This window comes from Gigantopelta aegis, chromosome 4 (genome assembly GCF_016097555.1).
Source record: "Gigantopelta aegis isolate Gae_Host chromosome 4, Gae_host_genome, whole genome shotgun sequence".
Lineage (NCBI taxonomy): Eukaryota > Metazoa > Mollusca > Gastropoda > Neomphalida > Peltospiridae > Gigantopelta > Gigantopelta aegis.
The window spans coordinates 19,292,670-19,310,898 of NC_054702.1; the positions used below are offsets into that span (position 1 = coordinate 19,292,670).

Genomic DNA, 18,229 nt, shown 5'->3' on the forward strand with positions numbered 1-18,229 from the left:
CCTTCCATCCTTCCAATCCCTTCAATCTAGTCAGTATTTTCCAGTTTCTTGTTTTAATATGATCTTGCTAAATATAACTGTCTAAATTTTGTAATCCTCCCTATGACTTGAATGTGCTAGAAAAGTATGAATGAATGAATGTTTAACGACACCCCAGCACAAATGCTAGAAAAGTATGACAAGAATTATGTAAGAGGAAAATAAAGGATTTTAAAAATGATTATTGAATTATCTGATGATTATTCAGGCCAGAGTAGTACAACAGAGACTGCTGGAAAGGAAACAGAAGTTTACTGATCTCAAGGAGACGACTGTCAGTTTGGGGAAGGATGTTTACGGACCAAACTACCAGCCCAGGATGATATCCATTCACAACAAGCCAGCAGAGAAAAGAAAACTGGATTCCCTCACTGTTACTGTGTTCAACGACGTAAGCACTTATTTGCTCTATTTTTAAGTTTTTATTAATGAAGTTTTTGCCTTTTAAATAATTTTTTACATTTACAATATTTAAAGAAATATGCTTTTACTTCTTTTTTTTCAACCAGTGCCCCATGACTGTTATACTGAAGGCAGTGATTTTGTCTTTTTCTGACTTGGGAAAGCATATACAAATTTCAAGGGATGTGATGTAACCCAGTGTTAAAGCATTTGCCTGATGCATGGTCGGTCTTGGATGGATTCCCATTGGACTATTTCTCGTTCCAGTCAGTGCACCTCAACTGGTACATCAAAGGCCATGGTCCATATAAAAGATCCCTTGCTGCTAATCGAAATATGTGTCGGGTTTCCTCTCTAAGACTATATGTCAAAATTACCAAATGTTTAACATCCAGTAGCTGATGATTAATAAATCAATATGCTCTAGTGGTGTCGTTAAACAAAATAAACGTTAAACAAAACAAACATTAAAAAACAAAACAAACCCCTTGCTGTATTCAGTATGAGTAGCTTATATGGAAATAACAATAACTATAGTTTAAAATATGCTGTTATGTTAAACTTTTCCTTTTCTTCTCTCAATAAAATCTTGATTTCTTTATTTCAGTTACTGAAAAAGAAATCCAAAGTTGCAGTCTCTGCTAAGGAGAATGCTCCCCCTGTGAAAACCCAGCAACAAAAGAAGTCAGCAGAATTTATTGCAAGAGAGAAGCTTCGATTACAAAACCTCGAAAAGGAATACGCAGAAAAGATCCGTCTGTTGAAAGCCGGACAGTTGCCAAAACCAAAATCAAATGCACCAAAACATGTTGTGAAAGACGCACTTCCATCAAACCCTGTACATAGTTCTCAGTCTGTGATAACGAACCTCGAGAAAATAAAACTGGGTACTGATACTGCTGATGTGACTGACGATCCCTTGCTCAACAAGTCGAGAAGACGTTCTCTTATTGAACTGAACACGAGTAACAAGCCAAACATTCCCACACCCAAGAAAGACAACTCCATCAGTGTTTCTAGGACAGAAAGTGTGACTGCTGAATCGTCTGCCCCTGTGTTCAAAATGCCTTCAAGTCAACAGTTAATCAAACTGAGGAAATTACAGGTACTTTGAAATTTATTAGTCCCCTACCAGTCCAAACGGGGGGGACCATAGGTTTTGTCTCCTATCTGTATGTCCGTCTGTCACACATTTTATTGCAAACTTTGTGTATAGCTTTATTATACACAGCTAAAGATCAAGTTTGACTTTTATGAGGATTTGTCCTTTTTTGACAGTTATGGTCCTTGAATTATGGAGATATTAAAATATGTTAGGCTACATGTTCTGATTTAGCAATACTCTTAGAATGCTTGAAGTATAGGTAGTAATAGCAACCATGACAATTAGGGAAATGGCCACTGTAAAAAAAAAAATTGCCATAGCATTTTCCATGGTACTTTTACAAATAATACTAGAAGTTTAATTTGTTAGTGTTAAACAAATAAATAATTAACTAACAAAAGTGACAAAGGAAACTAAAAATTCCACAGCAAAATAAAATGTTATGGAAAGTTGAAAACATCAAGGCAAGGGACAATATAGGTGGGTTGCAGTTTGCTGCCAAAAAGACAAGGGAAAGGGGGTATAGCCTGGTCACCTCTCCCATTCCAAATGCACCCTAAGGGTTTCTTAATTTGTGGACCATTGAATTGAATGTGAATTTGTTTTACTTGAATTGCAGATAATGGATTATGGATTATGTTACTTGATAATGAGTGACAGACTTTTAGTTCTGTGATTTTGGCCATCATGTTACCGGAAACTTGTGAATATTACATCAGCTGAGTGGTAGTGAAAAATTAAATTAAGTTTTAAAAATGAGTTATGTTTTTTTGTTTTTTTCATATATCAGTCGTGTTGACATAATATGTTAAATGGTAGTCAACATATTATTTTTATACTCGCTTGATAGATGGTGATATAAACCACCTTGTCTTCTTCAGTTTTTTGGTGTGTAAAATATTAAATTAAATTCTTCAGAGTTTTTCACTCATTGTTTAAACATGATACCACTTGTTACAGTAAATTTAAATGATAATTCTGTTAATAATACCTTCTCTTATTTGTTTATTTGCAGATTGAAAAAAGCCGGCGTGTTCTAAAGAGTCCACTGTTACACTGTCCTTGTCACTGTCACTTCAAGGACTTAATCCCACAAGTTAAAGAGGTACAGCTTGCTTTTTGCTTCAGTTTATTTATTTATTTTAATTTTTTTGAGGGGGTGGGTTATATTTAAGAGAGCAAATGTTCTTAATTGCTTGCTATAAATATCTCTTCTGGAGAAAATTCTTGATTGAGATTGGAAGGTAGTACACTAAAGAATCCAAGGTGGCATCGACAGTGAAACTTTGATAACTCCACCTTCAGTGTCTCGAAAATTTTGATCTCTCGACCTGAAGTCCCGGTCCTGGCTGAATTGCTATACTGGTAATAACTGCCTTCGAAAACTCAACGGCAAAACATTGAACATTCGATAAACTCAATCTCTCGACTTAATGCTTTGGTCCCGCCATAAAGATTTAATAGATTACCGGCCTCAGTGATGTAGTGGTTATGCCATCGGACTTCTGGCTGGTAGGTACTGGGTTCGTATTCCACCTGAGGCAATGGGGGATTTTCCCATGCCAGTACCGGCTCGAACCCAGAGTGAGTGCACCGCTAGGCTCAATGGGTAGGTGTAAGGCCACATACTCTGAGTTTCACCCACTTCACGGGTGCGATTATGGGTGTGTCTACCGAGTGTATGACCCCACATGGGGGGTGATTACCTGGCATGCACTGCAGGTTCCGAGTACCCCAGGCTCGCGTGATAACGAGATAGCTCATCTGACAGCAAGCATGGAGCACAGACCTGTCGAGTAGTCCAATACCAAAATGGAAATACTGCGGCTTCACCATTCATCTCATCATCATCCATGTTTGTAATGTCCAAAAAAAAGAAAGAAAAAGATTTAATAAGTTATGCACCTCTAAAACTCAACACGTGTGGATTGATCAAACTGTCATTGCTGATAGTATTTTAAAGACGAATGAATTTTCAATCAGGTCAGAAAAAATGTGCCGGTTTCGGGTGGTCTGGGCTTAAGGATTAAGGTGATAATGGTAGAATAATAGATCGCCAACTAAGCGGAATGAACTGATCCTGTGTTTGGTTGTCCGTATTCGTGCATGGTGGAGAGCCTCGCTATGTAATACATAATTACAGACACAGTCTGTTTAACTTCAAAGAGTACTTGTAATAATTGTTAGCGCTGTTTCTTTTTTCTTTTTTTTTATAAATGTTAGTTCCTGATTTGCAATAGTGCTTTTTTTTTTATAAATGTTAGTTCCTGATTTGCAATAGTGCTTTTAATGATTTTTCTTATATAAAATAATCAAACTAATTTAAAATAATTTTTTGAAAAACAAATGTACTCTGTGATATTCAACATTCAGTGTTTTATTTGTTAGTTACGTTACGCCATGTTTAGACATCTGCAAAATACATCAACATTCATTATAGCATTTACTTCCTGTTTCAAATTTGAACTCTTATATATTAATTTCGAAAACTTGAACTCCCTGAAACTCGAACTATTTCCTCATCCCCTTCAAGATCGAGTTATCGAAGTTTGACTGTATATTGGCCTCATGGACATGCATAGGGTATACATTCACAGGGTCCAATAATTGTCATACATCGTCATTCTGTTCACGTGTCAGCTATCCAAGTTTAATGGTCGTGTATGTCACGGTCACAATGACACACTAAATTAAAAACCTATAATTATGGTAGGCTATTAAAAGTTGTTTGTAAATTATGCTTTCTTATGTATAAATATTCTAAGATTCTTTAACAAAAATCACACCTTATTCCTGTGGACCTTATATACAGTGAAACCCCCCTAAACCGGACACTCTTGGGACCAAGTAAAATGTCCGGTTTAAGGGGTATCTGGTTTAGACAGGTTCTTTTTATACTGATATTTAAAAAGGGACCGTGAAAACCGTCTGGTTTTGAGAGAATTCCAATTTATAGAGGGTCTGGTTTTGTGAGGTCTCACTGTATATATATATTGTTTTCTTTTGCTTAAACTTACAGTATCAGCTGGAAATACTGTCATTAAATTGTAAGATCAATGCAAGTTTGAGGTAACTGAATAGGTTACGTAAATATACTCAACAACGAAAGTTTAGCTAATGTTAAAAGAATGGTATAACATTTATGAAATTAACCTATTTTTATTAATTAGTATTCACATCTGAAATATTTACTATTTACAAACAGGAGGACCTGGTTTAATTTTAAGTTTATTCAGCCATGGCATATTTCAACATCATAAAAGATATTTGCTAAACTTTTGTTGTTGAGTATATAATTCACTTAACCAAACAATCGGTTACTTACTTAAGTTACGAGAGCTGGCTTCCAGTTATCTAAGATCTATACAGTCAAATCCACTTTATTGCATATCGGTTTATAGCATAAATTTGTTATTTGCATATAATTCGGATGCACAGAACCATTTAGCATTAAATCAATACAAATTATGTCGCATATTTGAATAGCTTTATAAAGACAAACATCGGTTAATTGCATACGAAAACCAAAAGTCTAGAAAATTCCATCATCAAATGTTCCACAAATCTTTAATATTTTACCAGAAACAATTGTAATTGCACAGAGAATAAAGCAGAATGTTCTATGTTGATTAAAAATTAATATTAAAAGAAGAAAAAAGTAAAAGCCGTTACTAAAACAGGCGATGTACAATGTTGACATCTCACACATCGTAGAGCTTATAGCAATGTGTTCAAGTGTTTATTGCAGTAATCCTGGCACCATTATTGCATCTTTTAAGTCTTGATGTCAGGATTTCAGGTGTAATTTGTTCTTTGTTACAAAATTACTTAAAACAATACTGACAATGGAACTATCTTGACAAAACACAAAAACTTCCCTACAGCAGTGGAATAGTCCATTGCTATTATTATGTGCGCATGCTTTAGCTTAAAGCCTTCGATGACACTGAAAGATAGACTTGGCCAATGGCAATTGTGTCCTAGAATAAATTTAATAAAGATAATTAAATATGATTAGTTTTTACTGTATTTTGTATGTCACATTTGAACCACCGTATTTTAAGTTAACATTATTTATCACTGCTATTTATTTATGTTAAAACAATAATTAAAAACACTTATAGAAACTGCAACTAACCGCATCACTGGCATTGTTTTCAACAGAGACACACTTACCATGTCTGAGGTAAAACGTTCACAACTATAAACTAATCCAATTGTCCACGCCTTCTCAGTGTATTACTAGTTGTCAATTAATTCATTGTTACAGCCACTCAACAGTTTACAGTCAATGTGATAGAAGGTGCCCCATTAAAGAAATAAACATAATTTTTGTTTGTCACTTGGGAAGGCTACATCAAAGCAACTGCCAGCCAGAATGAAATTGACAAGTGTTACCATGTTTTAAAGGGACACACCCTAGTTACGGCTATTTGTTAACCATTACGGCGTTGTTTTTCGCTATTAAACCCCATTTTTCACAAATAAAATTGCATTTTACTTACATTTTATTATTTAGAATACACATTTCCATTCACCTGAAGTGCTTTTTGGTAATCCTGATGTTTGTAAAACCACGAAATGCATTTTTTGCATTTTTTCACAAGACGTTCTGTCGAGAAAAAAACGTTAAGCAAGCGAGGTCCAATCTATTTTTAATGTCACAGACGTTGGTATATCACGTGACCGTTATCATTTTGGTTCGGTTTGTTTTCTCGTGCACGGTTCGCGCAATCAACATCCGATTTGTTGTTGTTCATTTGTGAGATTTTTCTTCACAGTTCGTGAACATTTTCAGTAACAATAAAGTTCAGACAAGTAAGTGTCTCAATACAAAACGTTACAGACCCTTAAAACCAATAATTTTGCTAAGTCTTACGATATCTGGAGAGGGGATACAACCAGGACAGAACAGTTGGAACATGTCCAGGAGAGGTGAAACGAACGCACCCCAAGTCTGTGAAATTTGTCGTGACGTAGGCATTGTTGTGCTTTGAGCGACATCTACCGGTGACATCAGAATACTAACTTTCAAAATTATTTCAAGCAATTGGGACATGGGGATTCCCATGGTATTTATCGATATAAAACCTGCTTTTTCACTCCATTTGATAAAAACGTGATCGAAGTGTGTTACAGGTTTGTAGATTAACCAAATTATAATTTATTTTCGCTGGATGAAACTAGGGTGTGCGGCTTTAATCTGTTACACTGCATTGAGGGGAACTTTGATTTCATGTTATTACATTTGAGTTGATGTTTGTGTTTTTCTTTCAAAAGGTTTGACCCTTCGTGAACTTACAGCAGACTTGCAGAACAAAATATTTTTAATGCAAAGCCAAATGAATTATTTTTACAACATTCATATTGGGTCTTTGTTTCTAGAATAAGATGCTTACAGACCTATAGGTATGCCATTTGGAGTGGGGAAGGCACAGTCTAGTTGGGCGCGGGGGGATAAGCCAGATTTTAATCTGTATATGGAATAGGAAAAAACCCTACATACATTTGTGGGGGAAGGGAGGGGGGCGGGTACAGGCCTCTTCCTCCGGTTCCTACGGGGGGGGGGGGGGGGGGCGGGCACAGGCCTGGCTTACATCGTGTTAATAATTTTATTCATTATTAAATATTTTTAATTTTCTAATTAATTAATGAAATAAGCAAAATTAACACTATGCTTCTTGTATTTTGTTCAATACACAATAACATCTCTAACAAAATATATTGTAACATTAGTAGAAATTGCGCTTTGCCAAGTAACACGGTTTCACTACTCAACACCCCTCAGAACAATAGGTATAGCTAGACATAGCATGAATAAACACAACTGCAGATTTGTAACAATGCAAAATTAAAAATATTTGATCTTACAACATTTATACTGTTATTTTATTTATTATTATTTTAAAATACATGTATAAACAAATGAAATGCATACATGTATCAGCATTCAGACAGTGTTCTGCAGTGAAGAGTAAGATAGACTGTCCACAAGGCATTTGTAAAGTTTACCGTTGGTTATAATATCCACAAGGCATTTGTAAAGTTTACCGTTGGTTATAATCTGGAAATGGGGCTCTATCGGATAATCGGTATACCGGTTATTGGCATAAATTTGACACGCACCGGGGCTATGCAATTAAGCGGATTTGACTGTATTAAAATATTGTTTGCTGATCCTTGTTGTGGCTACAGTTGTATTATTCAAATCATATTCTGTGACTGAGATATTTAATTTTTATGTGTTAATATAATACTGAGATACATCATAGTGATTTTATATTTTTAGAATCATATAAAAAAAACATTTAAATAGAGAATACTATATGAGTGGCTGTTAGATATAATTTATCTTATAAGTTGTTTTAAAACTTATCGAACAAGCAAAAGTGAATTGGATGCATTTTTAAACGAGTTGTAAGATAAATGATATCGAATGTTGTGTTCTACTCTATTTCTTATGTATCCTGAAAAAACAGTTTTAAAATAAATTTAAATGCCTTTTCCAACAAAACCCCTTTTACGGCCCTTGCGCTTATAGTTAACATGTGCATCACAGACAAGTCAATTTCAGATTATCTTGTACGTCACGGAGTGATCGTTTCAACCGTTTTTTGTTTTTTTCGTTGGATGGTATGGCCTAAGTCATCACCTAAGTGTATATTTTTTTAAGGATTGTCTGTTATTTATTTTACGTTCATCGGGGTATGAAAAAAAAAAATTCATCCACAAACTGATTCTGCGAAGCCGTTACATAACTGACAATACTTACAATGAAATTTGAATCATACTTGCTAACACGAAAAGTTCATACTTTAATTTTGAATTATTTTTGGTCCATAAACAATAATGCTCAATAAGACAACTTGCCCTTATAAAATGATGTCATCAGATATGTTGTTCCCTGACGACGTAATTTTTTCATTCATTGAGAATTGAACAAACTCCCGTTTCTACGTCTGGACCAATGAGATGATGATATATTGTAATGAACATAACAGAAATTTAATTATAAAATGTTAACGCACATATATGTGTTCACAAGTATGTGTTATCAAAAATAACGAATAATGTTCTCACCAACAGGTGTGTAAGAATAATAAATAAAATCTTGATAACTTAGGATTGTTATTTTGCAGATACCTGGCCTACTGTTCAAGAAAAGATTTACTACTGAAATAACCTCCGATACCAGTGACTTGCCAACCCTGCTGTTTTCTAGTCCACTCCTCAAGTTTAAAGCATATCGGTATGTTTATTGTTTAATCATATTGCATGGTGAAATCAACAACCATCGATAACAGAAACTTGGATGAATTTGTTTTTGATGAAATGTCATTATTAATTTCAGTATTAAGGCGTTTGGCCTAATATACACAAGAAAATGCAATCATACACATTTATTAAAGATTTAAATGAACAATGTTGATGGGGAAAACAAATTGACATAAATTTTTCTCTTTTTTTTAATAATATTACTCCAAAATTATTTTTAATACTTATTTTTTAAATTTTCTATTATTAAAAAAAATGTCAATGATTTATATATTTTTATATCTAAATGTTTAATAAAGAATGCTAAAAATGTATAAAATTATGTCGTAATTTAATCATGTCAGCAGGGTTTCCTCACCTCAGTCTTCATTCAGTTTCAGTCCATTTTTTCGAACAAAAGCCAACCTGACGATTCCTTCCATCACCTTCTCCAACAAAATTGATGCAAAAAAAATCTTCTGCCGCTTTGACCTTCAAGGTCGGTGCAATGATGAAAAATGTTCGGGGTAAGTTGTGTGAATTATATTTCTAATTGGAAGTGAAAACAACATTTCATTTCATATGATTTATACTCTTCTTGAGATTCAGAATTAAACTTTGTACACAAAAGGGGGGGGGGGGGGCAGGACGTAGCCCAGTGGTAATGTGCTCTTTCTCATTTCAGCCAGTGCACCACGACTGGTATATTAAATGCCGTGGTATGTGCTATCCTGTCTGCGGGAAGTGCATATAAAAGATCCCTTGCTGCATTATAAAAAATGTAGCAGGTTGACTACGAGAATTACTAAATGTTTGACATCCAATAGCCGATGATTAATTAATAAATGTGCTCCAGTGGTGTTGTTAAACAAAACAAACTTTCTTGTACACAAAACTTATTAATTGAATCACTGTCAGTATCAGCATGGTCTCTTAGTCATAAATAAATTTTTTGTCAGAAGTATGACAGGTATAGAAACGCTGTAGTTTATACATTATCTTTCTATACATTAAGCTGACCTACTGACCTGTGGCAATCCTCCTCTTGAACTGGTCTGCAGATCCTAACAACCAGGCAAATAGCTAAAATCTTCACGTTAGCTGCCTCTTTCTTTCTCCTTCTCTCTTAAGGTCATACATATTTGATTTGACCACCATTCTACTGATTTTAGATATATTTTTTTCAAACCCTTGGTTATAAAACTGTAAAGTTTAAACTCCAGATTTTGATAGTTCCCATACAAATAGGATGTAGTTAGTCTGAATACACGTTAGTTTTAAGTCTGGACTTAAGAGGTCACAGGATATAATCATCCTTGATCTGTCGAACAAGTGTCAAAATAACCATATTTTAAACACCAAATATCCATTGTTTATAATGTTAAACAAATATTCCTTTCCTTTTTAAAATGTTTTATGAAGTGACCTCAAGACAAGCAGTTGCTAGATGATTTGTGAATGTATTATGTGGCTGGTTGTTAGAAGTGACTGTTGGACTAACTGTGTATGATTTACTTCCCTTGCAGACAGCACCAGCGAGATTACAAGATGTCTGGACAAGAGATTTTAGAGGACCTTGTGTCTTACTGTCCTCAGCTTGTTGGCATTACCTCAAACCAGTCTCCTGTAGAATATACTAAGTCAATAGGTGGGTCACACTTACTGCACACAACCATTGTTATGTTAGAACATTTTGAATCAAATGTTAAATTCTGGTGTATCACTCGCTTTCTTAATTACCTGACTGGGTACTAGAGCTGATGGTTCTACTGTTGTTATTATTATTACTACTACTACAAACATGAGCAAAATTTATCATAATCAACATATAGTCTGTAGTCACGCAAACATATTCCCTTTACACCAGAGGTGAAATTTCATTAACACTGGTTGACCTACAAGTAGGTCTTTGTCTTTATGTTGATGCGACAAGAACTGCATTGAGTACCCCCTGCAAGAAAGTTTGATTATGGAGAAAGAATGTGTGGAAGCGGTAAAATGTTTATCAAAACAGGTAGCTAATTTGTCGCTAACTGAATTTGTTTTCTGAACCATTGAATTACGCCAGTCCAAATGTCGTAAGTTTTTTGGTTAATATCAGTGCGGTCAAGAAACTCTTTGTTTCAAAATGGTGACCGGTTAGAATCTTCGATGCAGGAAGCTGTCTCTCAAACGTGGACTTTTTCGATACACAAAAGCAGATGCCTCTCAGCCCACATCCGATACAGATAACTTTGCATCTGAGTTGAAAAAGGAATATTTACAAGTAAAAGACATCTTGAACAAAGTGTTGTTGCCGAACTACTTGAAAGTGTTTGATGGTAGACAAGGTATTTCTAAAGAATGTCACAGTTCTTTATCAGTAATTTCTAAGTGTGCACGCTATACAGAAACAGCATTGAAACAATTGCATACATTGGACATACGCTTTTTCATAAATTACATTAAAATAAATTATGGTAATCTGAGTAGTAGCAGACGTTATATTCATCCATCAAACACTGGATTTGCAGACAACTTTGAGAATTGGCACAAAAATTTTGAACACATGCAGTGTTCTCAATGGGTGAAAATTAAAGGAGGGCGGCCACATGGCACCACACTCTTAAAAAAAAAAAAAGCAAAAAAAAAAAGCTTGGTTACTTTGTGTGTTGGTTGGGCGACCTTGTGGAAAGACATACTCCTTATTTTGCCTATCGAAGAAAGTGGATATGAAATACAAGCTGACTCATGTTGTGACAGTTGTCAGTGTAACATTCACAGGCAATTCTGGTTTTTCTAAACCGATCATAGTTTTAATATTATTATTTTAATAAGGCGTATCATAAAATATTGTTTGTTTCCGGTTACCCGACCGACCCTAATTTGAACCTGCCGACCCTAAAACGATTTCCACGAAAACATTCCAAAACTATCACAAGCACTAATTTTGTGTCATTTAGGGGATAACCCTACTGTGTTTTCCGATTTGCGGACGTATATCGGTGGTTTTACTGTCGCAAAATTAGTTTTATTGGTGACCCGTTAGCCACGAAATGTTTTCTTCTAACAATTGATTGATGGAGTTATTTCCCTTCAAATTGAAGTTCGGTAACTTTCGTGAGATATCAGGCGAAGAGTCGGAAAATTGTTTTCACGAATATATGCAATCTTTTCCGATTTACTCTACATCTAGCGTAGCGAGGTGTTCCGATTAATAATAATAATAATAACTATATTTAATGATTTACTCCAGTGACAAACTGGCCTTGTAAAAATTTAGTGACCTCATAAACTAGGGGAGGGAATGTTTACCGATACTGATGGAGTTTACTGCCAAATCAAATGATTAAATATGTCAGTAAGATCTTGATGCGTTTCGTTATTTTTTGTAAGTGGTCACTGGGAACTTCTCGGGTTTCCGCTAAAAACATAGTCAGAATGACCATGTTTTTGACGTCCAATAGCCGATGATATTAAAGATAAAAATCAATGTGCTCTAGTGGCATCGTTAAATAAAACAAACTTTACTTTTCAACATTCGTTTGAGCATCCTGAGCATTTGTACTGCATTTTTATTCATTGGACCAATTGATTGCTTCAAACCAAGTGTGTACTTTAATACTGGATGCATACAGAATAAAACTAACATTGCAAATTATAAAATTGGTAAGTCTACCATTTCTTAGATACACTAGGAAAGATAATATTCATAACATTTTTTTTTAAATGTTATTGTTGGACAGATAAATATAGAACCCTTCTTTTCAGTTTTCATTAAAAGAAATTGTTATAACTTATTTACTGGTTTCTATCCAATTAAGGTTCAACCAAGTCTGTCCTGGACCAGTACAGAAGTTAAGTGTTAGTATGAGAGTAAACCTTCTGCCTATTATTAAACAGCAAGGGGTATTTTGTATGTACTCTCCCACAGATAGGTTAGCACCATGTTGCCCTCAAAATCAAAATGCCTAGCCTTTTATAAAGTTATAAGTTGCCCATGTAAAAAGAAGCCTTTAAACACACCTATGTGGATAGTACTACATATTTCCTTTTTTGAATTAAATTATGAAATAAATATAGAAAATAAAATGGCCATAGGATTTTTGTCCTTTTGAAAATTGTATAATGGAAAAAAAAAAAAGCCCTTATATTTAAAACTGTACATAAAATATGCCCCCAAAATGTCACTTTACCGTGCCTTACTTATTTCTAGGGAAAACACTGTGATGAATGGTATTGTTGGTTTGCATAATGCATTTCTATATATGCAGAGGTTATTTTGGATACCGGTAGTCAACACCTTTATTTAATATCTATAAATAAAATTATTTTCCTAAATAAAATGTTTTTCCTACCTACCTACCCTATATTTTTCCAGCATGTAATAGGAAACAAGTAATTTTTTTTTTTTCGGCCTAAAGATTTCAAGATATAGGTAAAACAATAAAGTTGTTTGTAAAGTCCCTAATGTGAGATAAAAAAAAAATTCTGTTCATCTTCATCAAATGAATCGATCGCTTTGATATTGCCAACTGAAGAAAAGTAGTTTCGTTTTTAGAAAGGTGGTGTATGTATTATTTGGCACCCAAGATAAATTATTTTAATTATAAATACTACCACTTCCGTTGTTTTTTAAGCAGTGATATTCCCCCCAAAATTAAAAGTTTATAACATGCATTTGGAATGACAAAAATTACGGAAAATAAAATTCATTAGTTACAGCTAATTAAATCTGTAATTGAGGACAACATATCAGACGATAGTTAGTGGAAACAAAAGACAGAATGATCGGTCTGATCACATGACACATTTGGCGCCAAAGTGGTTTTTCAGTCGAAGATTGCCGAGTCGATAACAAATAAAATGTTTTCATTGCTTAAATAAAATAAAACTTTTATTGCATGTATCAAACATACAAATGGATACAGGTATGGGACATTACGGTAGCTGTCGTAAGCTACTGAAGTTTTTCATCAGTGTGCAGAAGGATGATTATTTTTGTGTGGAAAAAAGAGTGCATTTGGAAATAGCGGAGATGGGTGCTGTAAAATATAGTATGGTGTTGGAAAATAAAGAAGGAGTGGCAGAACGTGAAAGGCAAAATGCAATAGCGGCGTGTGGCAGGTCACCCCGTTTAAATGGAGCAACGAGAACACTGACATGTACACACATGCATACACGCACACACACACACACACACACACACACACACACTATGTAGGTCTTTGGTCCTTACAATACACATTTGTAATCTCATTTTCTGATAAATAAATTATGGATGTTTCAAGTCGTTTGGTTTAATATTCTTGTGCAAACTACATCTTATATTTGTTTTTGTTTTTTGTTTCAGCATCGTATGTTGACAGTTTAGTTACCCAACACAAAGGAAAGATTTCTATGGATCAGCTTTGTCTGATAGCCACGTCCCGAGTGACCGAGAAGAGTGGTAATAGTAAGTCCTGACTTTCTCTTATGATTAACGTGCATGATCTGGCTTGCCTGAGGTTTAATGGGTGTTAGGTTTGATCACCCACCATGGGGCGAGGCGTAGCTCGATGCTCGGTCTGTGTGGGATCGATCTCTGTCGGTAGGCCCATTGGGCTATTTCTTGTTCCAGCCAGTGCAGCACAACTGGTATATCAAAGGCTATGGTATGTACTGCCCTGTCTGGGGGTGGTGCATATAAAAGATCCCTTGCTGCTAATAGAAAAGAGTAGCCCATGAAGTTGTGACAGCAGGTTTCCTCTCTCAATATCTGTGTGGTCCTTAACCATATGTCTAACACCATATAACCGTAAATGAAATGTGTTGAATGCGTCATTAAATAAAACATTTCTTTCTTTCTTGGATCACCCACCATAGGCTTTGGTTGGTTCTTCTCTCCTCACTGGTACACCAAATGCTGTGGTTTGTACCGAACTGTCTGTGAGGAAAAGCATATAAAAGATCTCTTGCTGCTTTTCGATCAGAGTAGCCTGTTTGGCAGAAATACCGTTCCTTCTCTCTCTCTCTCACTCTGCAAATAGCCATACCGTATTTTCCCTATATATAATGCGCATCCCCCACTTTGAACATTTATTCCAAGAAAAAAAAACCATGAACCACAATATAATGCGCACCGTTTTTTTAAACCACAAAATCGACGGTGAATACAAAATGTACCGCTTTCTCCCTGTCACCAAAATTAAAGAAAAGCAAAAGCAGATGTATATTCAAGAAACAAAACTTAAGTTAGGTACTGGAGTACATAGACCTGCATGTCACATTAAACATAGCCTAGTACTTGCGTACTTACATGTCACAGACTCACACATGCATAAATGAAAACAAAATTATATACCTGTGACGGTACATGCTCTTAATTTGTTTTCGCCTGTGGCGATATTAATTGTTTTAGAGGGCCGTGTGCAGTTCCAAATTGCACTTAAGCCCAGATGGGCAACTTGTTACGTGATACCTTTGCGCGACGGTCATCGAGCTTTTCTAATACACACGTAGCGCAGGTGTGGAGGCCATGTGGCTAGTAGTTACGTAATATCTCCGGTAGTGCTGTTTATGGCCAGGGGATTGCTCGCGGAATGGCGACAGCCAGTCTGACGATCAGAGAAAAATATACCGACTCTGGGAGAGGTAGAAATACCAGATGATACGTGAGGTGCCGCGATGTACCCCCAGGCGATATTCGCTGTCTCTGAGAGTTTTGAATAAATAGCTAGGTTTTTAGAGATATCGAGGAGAAACATTTGGAAGTATCCAGGGGAACGGTCGTCGTCCACTGAACGATCTATATTAGTTCAGACGGGACTTTGGTAAATATATATTTCTGCTCTGTGTATAACCTTGATGTGATTGATGTGACTTTAAACATTTTAATACTGTATTATACCAATATTATTTAGACGGTAATCTGTAGGCTAACTTTCCTAAATAATTATAAAAAGCTTAGCCAGTCATCCTAGAGGACCTAGGTAAACTGTAGGTTATTGTCTTTATTGTGATAGGTACCAGTATTAATTCTGGGTTACAAGGTTACTGAATGAGTAGTTAAGGGTTAATTAAAAATTAACCAGTTAGGAATAGAGCTGTAATTCCTTTATTAATTAAGTTCCCCTGGAAGCGTTTCTCAATTATCACACGTGTGGGTGTTGTGTCACGGTGAAGTGATTAGCATATTGTGTAAACTAGACACCTAGAGATTAACTAATTAAGTGATCAGTTCTGGGTTGTTATTATTGTTGTTATTAATTAACTACTGCAGCAGTACATTTGTCAGCGTAAGTTAATACAGATTCCAAAGTGTATTGTGTTTTGTTGTGTTTTCTAGTGAACTAAACGTGCTATAATAATATATACCTTATATAAGATCGTATCTCTGATCATACCTAGAGACGAGCCACAGCAGGTATAACTGCCTGTTACAGAGAGATCTAATATTTGGATAATCGTGTTTCATCCAGTTACGGGTATTGTAGGATCCCCGTGACAATACCCATACACTGTAAATGACTAATAAATAAATGAAAACAAAAATACAACAGATTACATTTGGTTCTTATGGCTAACGTGAATGCGCGAGATTTCAAAATTTATAGTAGTGTGGTATATTTCTGGTTTGACGGAAATGGCCGAATTAAATCTAATGGAAATTAAAAATATTTACGGTCCAGTTTTGGCATTTTTGTGCTTTTTTTGTAGATTTATTTTGCATTTATTACAACCAAGTGAAAAGCGTTTCGTTGTAATGAACACTGTCAATAAGTTGAATAACCTGTAAAGTACCGTAAACTGCCAACTGCGATATTTTATGGGTGATCGCTGGACATTTTTAAAAGATAGTTTTTTCTATTGCTATGTATAGTGTGCACCCCCATTTTTAACCTGTATTTTCTGAAAAAAAGTGTGCATAATACATGGGAAAATTTTTTAAATGTGCCGAGGTGTTGTTAAAAATATTAATTTCCTATAATCCAGTAATCTGGAATATAGATTTATTCACTGAACACTGTGTGTTAAATGCTAATAACTAAATCTGACATAACCAAAATTTGGTAAAGTGACCCAGGAAACATATCATTGAGCTAACTGAATTACACTTGTTTGATTTGAGAACCTGTTTGTTGTTCACGTGCTTTAGGTGGTGTATATTTACCCCTGAGATTGCCCATTGTAATCTGAAATGCTTTGGAGATTGCCATGAAGTTTTTAATTGACAGTAGCACTTTTTAACTGTGGACTATATTTGATAACCCCCCAGCATGTTTTTTGCTGTGGAAATTGTCTTAATTTCAGGGTTGATTTAAATCCTATGAATAATAATTTTAATTATATAACCAGACTGTCATTTTTAAGAGGCAATCACCTGCGACTTTCGTAATGCCTTTTGTGTATAGTTTATCATGTACTGTTCAGGGCGATTTACTCAGTTTTGACAGAACTGTGGCCCTTGATCATAGGAGATACAAAAGTTTGTTGGGTCTGAAAGGGGACATGTATTTATTTACACATTTTAGACAGACCTATGGCCCTTCAACTGAGGGGATATAAAAATTTGTTGGATTTAGTAGGGGACATGTATTGCTTTAACAGTACTCTCAGAATGCTTGTTTCCTAAGTTTTCACTTGTATTTTAGATCGCCCGTTCACAATGTTTTATGAAGGAAGAAAGTTCAAACCAGCGTGGAAAGTCCCTCAGGAAAACCATGTGCAGGATGAATCGGATTTCAGCAGGAAGGCTTTCAAGAACTTTGGTGAGACATTTATAAAATCAAATCATTTTGGGTTTCTTATAGTACCCAGACTGTTTGTTTGCTTAGTTATAATGGACATTTGTATAACGACCACCTGTCTATAAAGAACTCTTAAGTTCATCCCAACATGGTTCTATAATTCTTACCATGTCATTGAATGAGTGGGACATTGTAATCTTTATTGTATAATAAGAATTACAAAATTCCAAGTGTGGGAATGTATCATAGAACAGAAATTTGCAATGCATTATCTCAAAAAGACAAATATATTAAAACAAAAATGTTTAGCAATTTGACACGGCTGTGTTATATTCTAAGATATAAGCTACATTCATTGTCATGATAGTTAAGCATTTTGTATTGAAAATATCCTCTTACTTATATACTGTTGATGCATTAATTAAATCCAGTGTCTGATTTCACATTTGAAAGTACGAGTTTTCTTTTATTTACTAAATTGCTCAACCTTTTTTGTCTTGGTATATGTCAGCTAGAACCCTGTTATTCTCATATCTCGACATGATTAAAAGATTTCTTTTAGTCTGTTAATCTATGGACAATGCCGGAAAGATGAAATGGACATGTGCATGCTATCTTGCCCATACATTGATTGTTTAACTCATTCATTTATCCTAAAGAAGGATCCTCCACCTCATTGTACTCTTGACAGAAAACAGGAAAAAGTGCATTTGGTTTGAGA

At 35.1% G+C, this 18,229-nt stretch overlaps 1 protein-coding gene across 2 annotated transcripts in view; it reads left to right on the forward strand.

Moving 5' to 3' along the window:
- The window catches only part of LOC121369649 (zinc finger C3H1 domain-containing protein-like), a 94,924-nt gene that overhangs the window by 16,514 nt on the left and 60,181 nt on the right, over positions 1-18,229 (forward strand). For both annotated transcript variants that reach the window (XM_041494692.1, XM_041494693.1), the window contains exons 12-19: positions 248-430; positions 1,049-1,546; positions 2,562-2,651; positions 8,686-8,795; positions 9,196-9,327; positions 10,327-10,448; positions 14,133-14,234; positions 17,413-17,529. In XM_041494692.1, coding sequence (XP_041350626.1) covers positions 248-430; positions 1,049-1,546; positions 2,562-2,651; positions 8,686-8,795; positions 9,196-9,327; positions 10,327-10,448; positions 14,133-14,234; positions 17,413-17,529 — 1,354 coding nt within the window. The remainder of the gene's footprint in view (positions 1-247; positions 431-1,048; positions 1,547-2,561; positions 2,652-8,685; positions 8,796-9,195; positions 9,328-10,326; positions 10,449-14,132; positions 14,235-17,412; positions 17,530-18,229) is intronic.